Source organism: Scyliorhinus torazame, chromosome 14, assembly GCF_047496885.1.
Source record: "Scyliorhinus torazame isolate Kashiwa2021f chromosome 14, sScyTor2.1, whole genome shotgun sequence".
NCBI classification, from domain to species: Eukaryota; Metazoa; Chordata; class Chondrichthyes; order Carcharhiniformes; family Scyliorhinidae; genus Scyliorhinus; species Scyliorhinus torazame.
The window spans coordinates 39,400,993-39,415,094 of NC_092720.1; the positions used below are offsets into that span (position 1 = coordinate 39,400,993).

Below are 14,102 nucleotides of genomic sequence, written 5' to 3' on the forward strand. Positions count from 1 at the left end.
ATCTGCCGTCCTCACCTGGTCCGGTCTACATGTGACTCCAGAACCACAGCAATGTGATTGACTCTTAAATGTCCTCTAAAATGGCCCAGGAAGCCACTTAGTTCAAGGGCAATTAGGGATGGGCAATAAATGCTGGCCCAGCCAACGATGTCCACATCCCATGAATGAATAAAAAGAAACATCTTTCACAACCTCAGGATAAGCAAAGAAGTTCAATATACTTTAAGCAAGTAAGCAAAAGCAATAAAATAAGAAGGATTAATTAGAAATATTCCAAAGAGCAACAACTGGCTGTCTGGTCTGTGAAAGATCGTTAAATGTAAAAATAAAAAGCTGATTCACATTAAAACAATTTCCTTAATTAATCATGTACAATGTACTCTGTAATATACTCTACCCATTGAAGAAAACAACCTTAAACCTCAGAGAAAATGAAGCTACCTGATTACTATAATCAAGCAAAACTCCAGAATATTAATCCAAATCTACAACCTGATCTGACCTATTATATTGATGAGGTGATGCATTCATGGTTACAGTAGAACATGGCCATGTGTATTGTAATTGATCCTCTGTGCTTAGCTTAATCCGTATAAATTTAAATCTCATTCTTAAAAAGACATTTGTCTTCTTTCGGGGTGTTAATCAGCAACGCATACATTCGTCTTTGCTGAAATTCTATTTTGTGGATCTGTTACACTTTAGGAAGTGTTCTGCTTGATTGAAGTCAATGAGGAGGGCTGTTCAGAAAAACAGATTTAGAATTTTAAAGGAAAATTACCTGACCTTCTCATCTCAGCATCGCAGTCACTTTTAACATCATAAATAGAAATTATAATTATTTGTAACTGGTTTGAAAATGAATTCTGTTGAAATGTAATCTTTAAGATGATTTATGTGAAGTTGGTTGTGACATTAATGTGTTTTTTGTGCTGCATTATTTGTTCCTTTTTAGAGATCTTTATAAAGTGCCGTACAGCAGGATTTCCAACAATCGCAGGAGTCACAACTATAAATATATTTAGTTTTCCTTCCTAAAAATTATATTACAGGTCATTCAAGTACAAAGCAAACAGAACTGGAGTTCAAAGCGGATTAGATGTGATGTGAAATTCAGCTAGCAAGTTATTTTAATGAATTGTGCAGATATTGTCAGGTTGATCAGACCAGGTTGTAAATTAATTGGCCATGCTTCATTGTCCTGAGATGGTTTTGGTGAACCTTAGCACTGTTGCTTCATAGCGCCAGGGACCTGGGTTCGATTCCCCGCTTGGGTCACTGTCTGTGCGGAGTACGGTGTCTGCAAGGATTTCCTCCGGGTGCTCCGTTTTCCTCACACAAGTCCCGAATGACGTGCTTGTTAGGTGAATTGGACATTCTGAATTCGCCCTCGGTGTACCCGAACAGGCGCCGGAGTGTGGCGACTAGGGGATTTTCACTGTAACTTCATTGCAGAGTTAATGTGAGCCGACTTGTGACACTAATAAAGATTATTATTATTCAACAACTTCAGCCTGCGTACTCTATCCATAGTGTATCGCACCATGTGCCCTCGTTCAAACTTTAAAGGGACTCAATAGAATTTCTGCACACGTCCACTTTCACCCACTTTGAGAAATATTTACTCGACTTTTATTAAGAGAATAAAATCGAAAATAACATCGGAAGTTACAACTCGCGTTTGTTTATATGCAGTGCAGACGCCAGATTAATGTTACATCCATTTCATTGCAACGGGCAGAACCCCAATCATGTTGGGGAAATTGGCAAAATAGGACGTGCAATCGGGTTAAAATATTTTCAGAACTTGGGATATTTATCCATGATATTTGACATCTCGGAAACTGTCACGGTTCCAGCGTTCAGCCATGTATGGGATCAGTAGCTCCTGTTGTTTCCTTGAGTCTGGGTTTTTAATGATTCTCAGTAGGTGGCGGTAGAGCGGTGCCAGCATGGTAATATTACACCTCAGCCGCAGCAACATGGCAAGTCAGGCACTGCATCTCTTTAAAAGCAGCCAAATGGGAACTCGCATTATATTTGATTATTTTTTTTACTCATTGTTTTCTATATTTGGTCATCGTCGGGATGATAGAGTGGTACTGGTGATGGTCAGGGGTCGAGGGCAATAACACGGGTGCTTCTTTTTGTTTTAAGCTGCTAATTTAAAATCTACGATTTGCATTGATATTTCAGAAAGTTTAAAATATCGCCCATGCTTTTCTGCATCCCAGCTAGCTGTAAACAACGCCCCCATCCACCCACCCCCTTTCGCCGGCCATCAAACAGAATAATCCAGGGACTCCTGCCTGTCAGCACAGATGTTGTTTACAACGATTCACGGATGGACGAAACATGCTGAGTCTGTGCTTCCTACTTCACTGTGTTTATACGTTTTTGAATTCGAAATCAGTTCCGAATAAATTATTTGATGCAATTCAGCCCCCCTCCCCCCCAATCAAGGGAAGATAGAGTGTTGGAATTTAATTACTTGTAAACATGCTCGCTCGCGGTTCCAGTGGCTGCATTTACACCTGAGTGTGAAATATGTGATATTTACGGAATAGTTCCAAGAAAATATATACGGGGTAACGTGTTGTTTTCCTTTGCGAATGGCAAGAACATCGTGATGACACCTGGGGTACGTGCAATGCAGAGAAAAATGCGGAGGCTGGGATTTGAATGTTAAACCCCGCAGTTCTGCATCACAAACTTGCAGCATTGCTTTTTCTCTCTCAAGAGATAGCAATAACATATGGACACGTTATAGGTAGTAATATCAATAATAAGGGGCTGAAACTGCATCATCTCGAGATGAAAGCTGCGGTGTGATTTTGAACATTTTGCTTATCCCCCCCCCCCCCCCCCCACCGCCACCACCACCACCAAAGTTGTATCCATCTATTTATTTATTACACACAAAACACACTCGCAATCCTCTAACCACCCCGGGAAAAAATTTCAGCCCAACTAGTTTGGTTTATTTTGAGACAGATTTTGTAAAAAGGGACATAAATTTAGCCACATGGCACGTCTTTTGCAACAAATGTATCTTAAAGAAATGCACTGTAATTTGCAGGGGGGGGGAATAAAGTGCAACTGGAGGGACATTGCATGGCCCTCCTCGTTGTGTGAATAATAATGAATGGCGGCTACAGCTCCCCTTTACTACGTTGCGCAGCGATGGGTCTTGCTGGCTCGACGAGGGGCAGTGGACAAGGGGAGTGAGTGAGAGTCTGGAGGAACCCACCCGGAGAGGGGGCGGGGTGGGGGTGGAATGATTGACATGGGGCGGCGGGGGGGGAGAGAGAGAGAGGAGACAGAGCGAGGGAACGCAACAACATTCCAAAATAGAACGTAAACAAGAGAGCCAGTGGCCAATGATCGGCGTGAGGCAGGAGGGGGGCGGGGTCGGTGCGCGAGCCAGCGGGCGGCTGGCTTCTGGTGCGTGGCGCGCGCGGGGGGGGGGGCGCGCGCAGCGGAGAGAGGCGAGACCGACTGAAGGACGTGTTGTCAGTCGCAGCAGCCGCGGCGCGCAGGCCGCGCGGGAGCGAGCCGCGCGCGGGGGTTTTTTTACTCACATCGGGCTGCGCGCTTCTTGTGGCTCGGTTATTGGAGGCGGAAAAATTAATAGGCGGTTTTTCAAAAAGAAAATTAATAGAAAGAACTCCGTAAAGTAACCCCAAGTGCCGTTTTGTTTTGTCGGCGGCAGGGCAGCCGGCGTTCTTTTTCTCTCTGTTGGTAATTTAATGTTTTTTTGAATCCTGTCAGGGTGTCCGCTCGCCTCGCTCTCTCTCACACCCACCATGGCGAGTCCGCCTGAGCCCAGCTCGCCGAGCGCCGAGAGCTTCTCGGACGTGAGGAAGGTGGGTTACTTGAGGAAGCCCAAGAGCATGCACCGGCGCTTCTTCGTGCTGCGGGCTGCCAGCGAGCTGGGGCCGGCGCGGCTCGAGTACTACGAGAACGAGAAGAAATGGAGGCACAAGGCGGGCGCTCCCAAGCGCTCGGTCCACCTGGAGAGTTGCTTCAACATCAACAAGAGGGCCGATTCCAAGAACAAGTACCTGGTGGCCCTCTACACCCGCGACGAGTACTTCGCCGTGGCGGCCGACTGCGAGAGCGAGCAGGAGGGCTGGTACCAGGCGCTGCTGGAGCTGCACAACCGGGGCAAAGTGCCCGAGGAGCGGGGCGAGGGCGGGATGCCCGCCGCCTCGGCCGCCGCCAGCCTGGCGGCGGGCGAGGAGAGCTACGGCGAGGCCAGCCCCGGGCCGGCGTTCAAGGAAGTTTGGCAAGTGGTGCTGAAGCCCAAGGGCCTGGGGCACACCAAGAACCTGGTGGGCATCTACCGGCTGTGCCTGACCGACAAGACCATCAGCCTGGTGAAGCTGAACTCGGAGGCGGCCGCCGTGGTCCTGCAGCTGATGAACATCCGGCGCTGCGGCCACTCGGAGAACTTCTTCTTCATCGAGGTGGGCCGCTCGGCGGTCACCGGACCCGGGGAGTTCTGGATGCAGGTGGACGACTCGGTGGTGGCGCAGAACATGCACGAGACCATCCTGGAGGCCATGAAGGCGATGAGCGAGGAGTTCCGGCCCCGCAGCAAGAGCCAGTCGGCGTCCAGCTCCAACCCCATCTCGGTGCCCCTCCGCCGGCACCTGAACAACCCGCCGCCCAGCCAGGTGGGCCTAAGCCGCCGCTCGCGGACCGAGAGCATCACCACCACCACCTCGCCGGCTGGCAAGCACAGCTCGTTCCGGGTGCGAGCCTCCAGCGACGGCGAGGGCACCATGTCCCGACCGGCCTCTGTGGACGGCAGCCCGGTCAGCCCGAGTGCCACCCGGACTCACTCTCACCGGCACCGGGGTGGCTGCCGACTGCACCCCCCCCTCAATCACAGCAGGTCTATCCCCATGCCAGCCACACACTGCTCCCCGTCAGCCACGAGTCCCGTCAGTTTGTCGTCCAGCAGCACCAGTGGCCACGGGTCCACCTCCGACAGCCTGTTCCCTCGGCGCTCCAGCGCCTCCATCTCAGGCTCACCTAGCGATGGGGGGTTCATTTCTTCAGATGAGTATGGATCCAGCCCGTGTGATTTCAGGAATTCCTTCAGAAGCGTCACTCCAGATTCCTTGGGACACACTCCTCCTGCAAGGGAGGAGCAGGAGTTAAATAATTACATCTACATGGGGAAACATTCTAGTCTGGTTCCAAGTTGTCAGAACAGGGGTAGTCCGAGGTGGACTCCGACTAAAGCTGAAGATGCAGACTCTGATAAAGGGTTTAGGAAGCGGGCTCATTCATCAGGTACTTCCCCACCCGCAGTGATGCACCAAAAGACCCCATCTCAAACTTCCACTGCCTCGTTTGAGGAATACACAGAGATGACACCATCTTATCCAGGCAACCGTTTATCATCCAGTAAAAATTCTGCTTTTGTACCTACTCATTCATACCCTGAGGAGTGTTTAGATCTGCAATTAGGAGAAGGTAGGCGTTACAGCCAAATGGATGATGGTTATATGCCAATGTCACCTGGAGTAGCTCCTATACCCAATAAAAATGACTATATGCCAATGAGCCCAAAAAGTGTTTCTGCCCCACAGCAGATTATTAACCCACGCCAGCACTCTCGAAAAGATGGTTATATGATGATGTCACCTAGTGGCAGTTGTTCACCAGAAAATGTGAACTATGGAAAAATATGGACTAATGGGGGAAATTCTAAGCTGTCTGTTGAGAGTAATGATGGGAAATTGTCATGCAGTGATTATATAAATATGTCTCCTGCAAGTTGCTCAACAACAAGCACTCCACCAGATTGTTTCTTCAATCCAGTTGAAGAGCCTCATAAGCCTGTTTGTTCGTACTTCTCATTGCCTCGCTCTTTTAAACATGTACACAGAAAAAATGATGAGTCCCCTTTACGAATTGCTGTAAATTCAGGCCGTCTTTTGTATGGTGAGGACTCTTCTTCATCTACAAGCAGCGATAGTTTAGGAGGACAAGATGGTGGGCATCATACAGTTAACCCTGTTAAAAAGGAATTGTATGTACCGATGAAAGGTAAACTTGTACGGCCCACCAGGCTGTCGCTTGATAACACAAAGGCAAGTACACTGCCCAGAACACGAGAGCATCCCCTTCCTCCAGAGCCAAAAAGCCCAGGCGAATATGTAAATATTGAATTCAGTGACAAAACCTTTTCTTCTAGTTCATTGTCACTCGTTGAGTCCTCTTCAGTTGGAGGCATTCACCCTGTTCAACAAAGGCCACCCATGTCTGAATACATGAATATGAATTTAAGAATAGATGCATCCAAGTTTGGCTATGTATCAAAACCCACAGTGGACATCATCAGCTCTGCAACTGCCTGCAAATCCAGCACTTGCAGAAAAGATAGAGGGCAGGCAAGCTGTGATTATGTTAGTATGCAGCTCGTTACCACCTGCCCAGACTTACTGGCATCATCAGTGAGTAACTATACGGAAATGACAGTTGGTGGAGGTATAACATCTTCCATATCCGTTCTACCTCAGGCAGAAGAGAACTCTTTGAACACTGTTTCTGATGTCGTGACTGGTCCCATGATGGACCAGATTTCTGGGAGAAGTGCCTTTACTGTGCTTGTCCCCAATCGGAATCTAGGTGCCAAAGTTATCCGTGTTGATCCTCAAGGAAGAAGAAGACATAGTTCAGAGACTTTCACTTCCACAGCCAGCGTGCCTGGCATGAGCCTATCTTATGTTGATCACATTAAACGACATAGTTCAGTGTCATTTGAGAATGTGTGGCTTAACAAACCAGGAGATTCTTTGGCTTCTAGTGCCAAAGACCAGCCAAATGATGCCACGGTGCAGAATGATTGTGAAAATGGTATGAATTATATCGATTTGGACTTGGTAAATGACTTTAATAACAAAGACTGGACCTCCTCTCAGCATATAACGGCTCATCAACCTCATGGAAGTACTTCTGGTGGTGATGATGATCTGAATTCATATGCAAGCATTACCTTCCAGAAGCCAGATGAAGTCAGTAAGCCTACAGAAAGGGAAGGTAAGGGCACAGATCTAAATGCTAACAGTCATTTTACTAATTGCTAATATTTTGCTTCATGAACAGCTTTTTGTTCTTTATCTAGCATTCAAAATACCATGTTTATCATTGCCCATTCTGTATGTGAGGGTCTAAGGAAGTTTGTAGTCGCAAGTTTAGCTGCTGAAGTTGCTTTATCAAACAAGTCTTGAATGGTTTCTGGTAGAATTTGGAATTTTGATTGAATTTATGAAATTGGGAATTTTTAAAATACATAATTTTCCTTGGACCCTTTCATAAATTCAATCAAGATTCCAAAGTCTTGAATGGGTTTCTGGTAGAATTTGGAATCTTGATTGAATTTATGAAATTTGGATTTTTGAAAATACATAATTTTCAGATAGCCGTACAGGGTATCTAAATTTAGAGCTTTATTTACAGTTTTCGTAAGATTGCCTTGAGTACCATCCCTTGGCCAATTTATTAAAATTTGCATACCTGCAGTTCCACTGAATGGGGAAGCTGGGCTTCCCTCTTAATCCCAGGGATCTGAAGTGGAGGGTGTTGCATGCAGCAGTCCCATACAACCATAGACTGCATTGGTTCACGTACTCCCAAGATACCTGCTTTTTCTTTTTGTGGTCTTGTGGGGTCTGTGGACTATGCAAGTTGTTACAGACTATACTTTTTAGTGATTTGAAAAACTTTATTATAGTTTAGTTTGCACTTTAGCCTCACGCTCCTGATCTATGGTCACCCTGTGTGGAAAGGGGTGGGGAGGGAAGAGGACCTCCTCATGAACCTGGACCTGGCCAAACTTGCCATAAACAGGTCTAGGTAGCAGGCGACCATGGGGTCATCCGACCCGACTGTCTGCCCCTCTACTGCGGCTACAATCGCAGCAGTGTGTCCCTGGAGTAGGAGCTTGCGGTGTCCACAAGTACCATCAAGGCCTTCATGCCTGCTGGGCACCACATGGTATGGGGTGCTTTATTGACCCTTTTAATCACATTTTGGTTTGATGTTTTAAGTTTCATTTGCGATTTGTTTTTGTTTAAGGCAGTATTGCTTTAAGGGGGCTGCCCCTTTTACTTTTTCCTTCAGTCTATTTAATTTAGTTTAACTGTTTTCCATCAAAATGGTTGGAGTAGCTTGGTTGTGGGCTATATTTCATCGTCATTGTGGGCATCCCTCCATCTATACAAGAAATGCAGAAAATCCAACTCTTTGGGTTTGTGGGATAGTTGTTTCATATGGTGCACTTTTGCTGGTGACTGAAGAGAGCAATTCCGGAGAGGCAGGTCCTACCACAAGTGCCATATATAGAGTGGTTATCGGGTGTCGTTGTGGGTTGTTTTGGTATTGACATCTGGTATTAAGCCACTATAGCCACGAATCGTCAAGGTGACTCACGCATGCCCGCCTACCGGTGATGTCACCAGTTGCTTCTCGTTGTCAGCTAGTCTCCCAAGCCTGAGAAATGATGTTTCAGGCCTTCATGTCACACCTCCAGGCGTCCTTGAGACAGAGCATTAAGTGTCCTACTGGTTGCCTGGCTCCAGTTACCTTGCCATACATAAAATCCTTAAGTTGTGCAGCCATCTTCCGTCCTGCGAGCTGCCTGAGGCAGTGACTATTTAATGAATGCCAATGTATGAGTGCCAACATACTTGAGAGGTTTGCCTTTGAGAAGATTGTCACATTTATGATTGTGTCCTGTCATGGGATGTCTAGAATGTGCTATAAACAGCGAAGATGAAAACTGTTGAGCTTCCTTTCTTGATAGCTGTACATTGTCCATGTTTTACAGGCATAAAACAGGGTGCTGGGTTATATTTACATACTATACAGAGCAAGGTGTAATTTAAAAAAAAAAAAAAAAATGATCTGATGATTTTTTTGTTCAATTCCAGAGTTCTGTTGGGCTCCATGTAATTCTTGTGTGGCTGTAAAGCAATTTTCGAAATAATAGTGCTGTGGAATACATTTCTCTTGAGCTAAGATTTGTATTTTTATGTGCCAATCCTGCCTTCTGAATTAAGCTGGAGGAACATGAGCTTCCAGAATTGGTTGCTTTGGTTGCAGGAATTGTTTTACAATTGAGAATATGCACTTTCCAGTTTGGTCTGTTAATGGAATTTTTAGTACTCAGCAAGAATTGGTTTAGAATTTAGGTAATACAATCCTGACGTGAAAGGGGAATGGCATTATGTTAAGGGCCAGTGTCCTTGACTTATCAATTTAGCGACAGGATCAATACTACAGAGTTTGTGAAGAGTTCTAAAATATTTTGATAATTAGAACGCAAGACCTTTTAGTTCCAATCATCACTCCCTGTGACTTGGCAGGAACACAGTAGAGCCTTGTAGATTTCCTTGTATCATGCTTATAAAAGTAGTGAAATGTCTGCAATATTTATTGAATATTTTGGAGAAATCCGTGGAGCCACTGAGCTGCCTTCATGGTTTGGCAGACTGTTATTTCACCACAAGCGCACGTCACTTAACCTTTTTGACAACTGAAGCAACATTACTGCAGCAAAATAAGTCGCCTGTTCAGCAAATGTGAAATAAGATGTTTCCTGAATCCATGCGTTTCTCTGATGCAATGAATCAATGATGGCTTCAATAATGTCTCATTGAAAACACGATTCAGGGCACAGTTGAAGTTCTTGTAGAGTGAATCATCTTTTGAAGAGATTTCAAAGGATATTTTTGGCATCTAAAGAGTACAGGTATTTATGTACATGGATCATAGAATACATTTAATGAGGAAGATTGTTATTTGTGAAGACAAAACTCAAGTAAAATCTTCAGCGCAGCACGCTACAGCTAGTACGAGGAGATGCTGGGGGAGAAAGAGTGAGCCAACTAGTGTGGACATCTGAATGGGGGAGTACAGAATGGAAGAACAAATCCACAACTATCAAATTCATTGGTACACTTAAATCTTTTGATATAACTGTTTCTTTTGAAAGCTAATCGGCAGAAAATGCACTAATATAAATATTACTGCTTTTCTGATTGAGTTAATCCCCAGCAAGTGTTGGAAAGGACTGCTGTACATGGATAATTAATGTCATCCAGTCATTTGCTTCATCTTTTTGTCTGTTATGGACAAAAACTGGATTTTCTCTGGTCATGCTGCATACATAGATTCTGCACTCATAAGCTGCTCCTGTCTATTAGAAAAGAATAGACCTGTGATATGATTGTGATGCACCATAATTGTCATTTCCACAGGTATATATGAACTAAAAATGTTTTTGAGGGGATGGTGAGGGAAGAAACATGATGCATATAACATGTGGCTTGTACATTAAACAATGCTGACAATGCTTTAGCACTGTTTGGTGACTGGTAAGAACTCCGACATTTGAAAAGGTCTGTACCATAAAATATGCAAACCAGATTGTGTTGCATCAGAGAAAAATACTGATTTCATTGATGGCCTTGTTGTTTAATGTTGCGTGATAGGTATTTCATTCTTGGAATTGTGAAGATGTGAAGAATAAACAAAAACTTAAATGATCTTTGGGGCAGGGAAAATGATCTTTGGGGCAGGGAAAATAATGGATTATATTTTAAATAGATGTAAGCTTAAGACCACGTATCATTTTGGACTGGGCAATAGTGCCGAAATATTCTGCAAAAGATTCCAAACTGGATTCAAGGCAATAGAACCAGATCTGAAACCAAAGTCCAAAGAACCAGATCTGTATAGCTAGGAGTTAAATAATTAAAGCAGAGAACTACACTGTTTTTGTTAAGAGTTTGCTTCAAAATCAGGTGTGACTATAGTCCTGTTTGTTTTCAGTAAGTGTTCTAGGTTAAAAAGACCATGTATATTGACAAAATTAAGCTGTTGATATAAGGATTGCCTGCAGATCAAATGAAGAAGAAAAAAACTGCATAACTGATAATTTTAGGCAAATGGTGAGAGTTTTGCATATTTTTAAATATTCTGGGAATTTGGCCGCCTTCTCGGAGAGGTACCTGTAATTATAGTTGCAGGCCATGTTTCACTTCTGAAGAGATTATACCATTCCGTAACTGATAGCTTGTATAAAACCAGAAAGAGATTGATAGCAATGGGAATTATTGTTTGAAAAAATGCAAGGGAATGATCGCATTTGCTCTTTCCTTTTAATTTTATCCTAAAAACGATTTGTTTGAAGGGCATCCTTTTGTTCACTGGATTTGTATTTATGCAAATAAAAATGTTTTATATTCTGGTATGTACTAGAACAATCCAACAAGCTTCTTTCATCACTATTCCCTGCACCCTGTCCATTTCTTTACTGGTCACTGATTCCCTTTATCATGAGGATTCGTTTCATTGAAAAATTCTGGAGAAATTCTCATCCTTAATTGTAAATGTAGCATACTCTGCCATTTTGTTACAAAATGAACCTTGTATTTTTGATATACACACACACACTTTAGCAAGGTTGCTAATATCTATATGGTCAAATCTTCATCTTGCATCTTCGTGGAGGATATAATTTTGTTTTGTCAGCAAAATGTTTTTAGATGAGAAAAATCTCTTTGTTAAACCTTTTTCACTCGCTAGTTGGACATTTTATCCTAGCAAACCAAAGTATGCTATTTGATAGGCAAATCTGCATTCCTAAAATTATCTGAATTCTTTGAGGACATGACTTTAATTTGAAGGAGGGGGTTGAATTTAAGGAGTGGTCACTGCATGTAACAGGAGTACTCTTTGTGTGAATGCATAGTGTATTCGCAGTAATTGCCTCATTTTATCTTTCGAATATTTCCTCCTCCAGCATGCACCCCCCCTACTTACACAATTTCAAAACATGGATTAAATTGTTTTTCAGTAAATGAGATTATCTTTGAATATAACATTTAGTTGTTGAAATTTCAGTGGAAGCATAAATACCTAACCTTTCAATAATTTAAAACTTTACAAGACTGAAGATAGTTGGATCATTTGGAGGGTGTTAGTAACTGATGTGTCATCCGCATTCATTGTTGTACGTGTCTACTTTAGAAATTAATTTTCTCGTTGCTGCTCTGGTGCTTTCTCCGTAGTCCTTTAAAAAAAATAATAAATTAGAGTACCATATTCATTTTCTCCAATTAAGGAGCAATTTAGCGTGGCCAATCCACCTGGCCTGCACGTCTTTGGGTTGTGGGGGGGGCGAAACCCCCGCAAAGACGGGGAGAACGTGCAAACTCCACATGGGCAGTGACCAGAGCCAGGATCGAACCTGGTACCTCGGCACCATGAGGCAGCAGTGCGAACCCACTGTGCCACCGTGCTGCCTTCTTTCTCCGTAGTCCTGTATCCACCGTAACACATGGCCTGCTATTTTATTCCAAAATGATTAGAGTTTGACCTAAATAATTTTAAGTTGGGAGGTTCCAGCAGTAGTCAGGTCATCAGCTAAATAGTAAAACTATAAAGTCTGTGGGAAGTTGTGAAGTAAAACTGGTTGGGAAATCCTATTACATCTGATATGTTATCAAGGGTGTGAAAGGCAGCTGTCAGAGAAATGTTAAGATATATTTTGCTCTCAAAACAGTGAAGCCAGTCTTTAACTGGTATTTCCTTTGGTAGAAAAATGTTTCCAGCTGTGTTACATCTGTCTGTTTTTTCTTTGTTCCACAATAAATGAACATTATGGGGGTCAGAGATTAATTAGACATTTTTGTCAGGGGAGAGAGACTAATCTGCTTCCAGATGCTCTTTCACAAGAGATTGAGACATTTACTTCTGTTTTCCATTTAGGTCCTTACTTAAAATTGTCTTTGAAACCAATAAATATTTTATGAATAAATAGATACTTGTGTAAGTTTTAAACATGGGGAATAAAAGCTACATCAGTTAGGCACGTGAATCCAAATGCTAGGTGGTAGAGGGAGAATAAGGTACCTATCAGAGAATAGAGGCAGGGATGGAAAAGAAAGAAGCATTTAAAGATGAATTACAGTTGGGAAGTTATTCCATTAGGGGTGTGAAAGGTGCTATGAGGCAATGGTTGTAATGTTCTACAGTAGGTTTCTGAAAACATTGAAACTTGTGCACAGTACTCCTGACTGATAATGTGTGATAGTGGTGGTTTTCAAGAAATTTTTGATAAACCTCTTTTTTAAGTTGAGAACCCAAAAAAAGTCTCAAGTACTTTTTAAAACTATCTTTGACAATGAAGTGAAATTATACATTCCGCACATCGCATCGAACTTATAGGGCGGGGTTGGAAGTATGGTATCTGTATTTTACTTAGCAATTTGGATCCTCGAGTTCTTTGCCTTTTCTTTGGCCCTTATTTAATTTGGAGTATGGGGAATAGTAGTATCTGTGTACCATTTCCCTGCATTTATGCTTCCTTACCTTACCTATACTGTTAGTTTTACAGAGCTGTGAAATGCAAACTTTGTCACAGCAACCAAAAAGTGGTTGTATGACAACAATCTTATCAAAACCATCACATTGTTTTAGGGGTGCAGGCTCGATGGGGAAATTGTATAGTTTTTGAAGAGAGCTAACGGAAAATGAATGACTTTTCAAACAGAGTTGTGCAAGAAAAAACTTGGGGTCAAATACACCCTCCCTGTGTAGGCCTGTCAAGTTACAATCACTTTTTAGTTTGTAAGACCATATCCTGTGCCTCATTCAAGAAAGAACAGCTGTTTTCATTAATATCTACTCCTGATTCTAATTGGCATGTTTGTATGTATATCTCTTTTTTTTTGTCTCAACCTGTTTCAAGCAGTTTGACCATGGAAGACTTGAGATGGGGAAGTGGGTAGGATTGACAAGTGTACAACTGAGAATGGTGTAAGAGAGAAGTTTGCCAACAATGATGGAACTATTTTTGCAGTTGGTTTCAAACATTTTTTGCAACATCAAAATCTTGACAGCAAGCATGTCTCTGCAGGAAAGTATTTTTCTTGAAGCAGGTGCTTAGTTGTGTGATGGGGGAAGTGACTCCTACAGCCTTTGAACTGGATCAGGAATGTGTCTGGGAGAAGAGACTGAATGATTGTTTGCTGCTACAAGCCTCGGGGTCTGAACTGGTGGGGAGGAATGTTATTGTG

At 43.2% G+C, this 14,102-nt stretch overlaps 1 protein-coding gene across 1 annotated transcript in view; it reads left to right on the forward strand.

Annotated features, from left to right (window-relative positions):
• The first annotated feature begins 3,500 nt into the window (after positions 1–3,500).
• Positions 3,501–14,102, forward strand: part of irs1 (insulin receptor substrate 1) — a 110,574-nt gene continuing 99,972 nt past the window's right edge. The window contains exon 1 of the mRNA XM_072473997.1: positions 3,501–7,056. Coding sequence (XP_072330098.1) covers positions 3,807–7,056 — 3,250 coding nt within the window. The 5' untranslated portion in view covers positions 3,501–3,806. The remainder of the gene's footprint in view (positions 7,057–14,102) is intronic.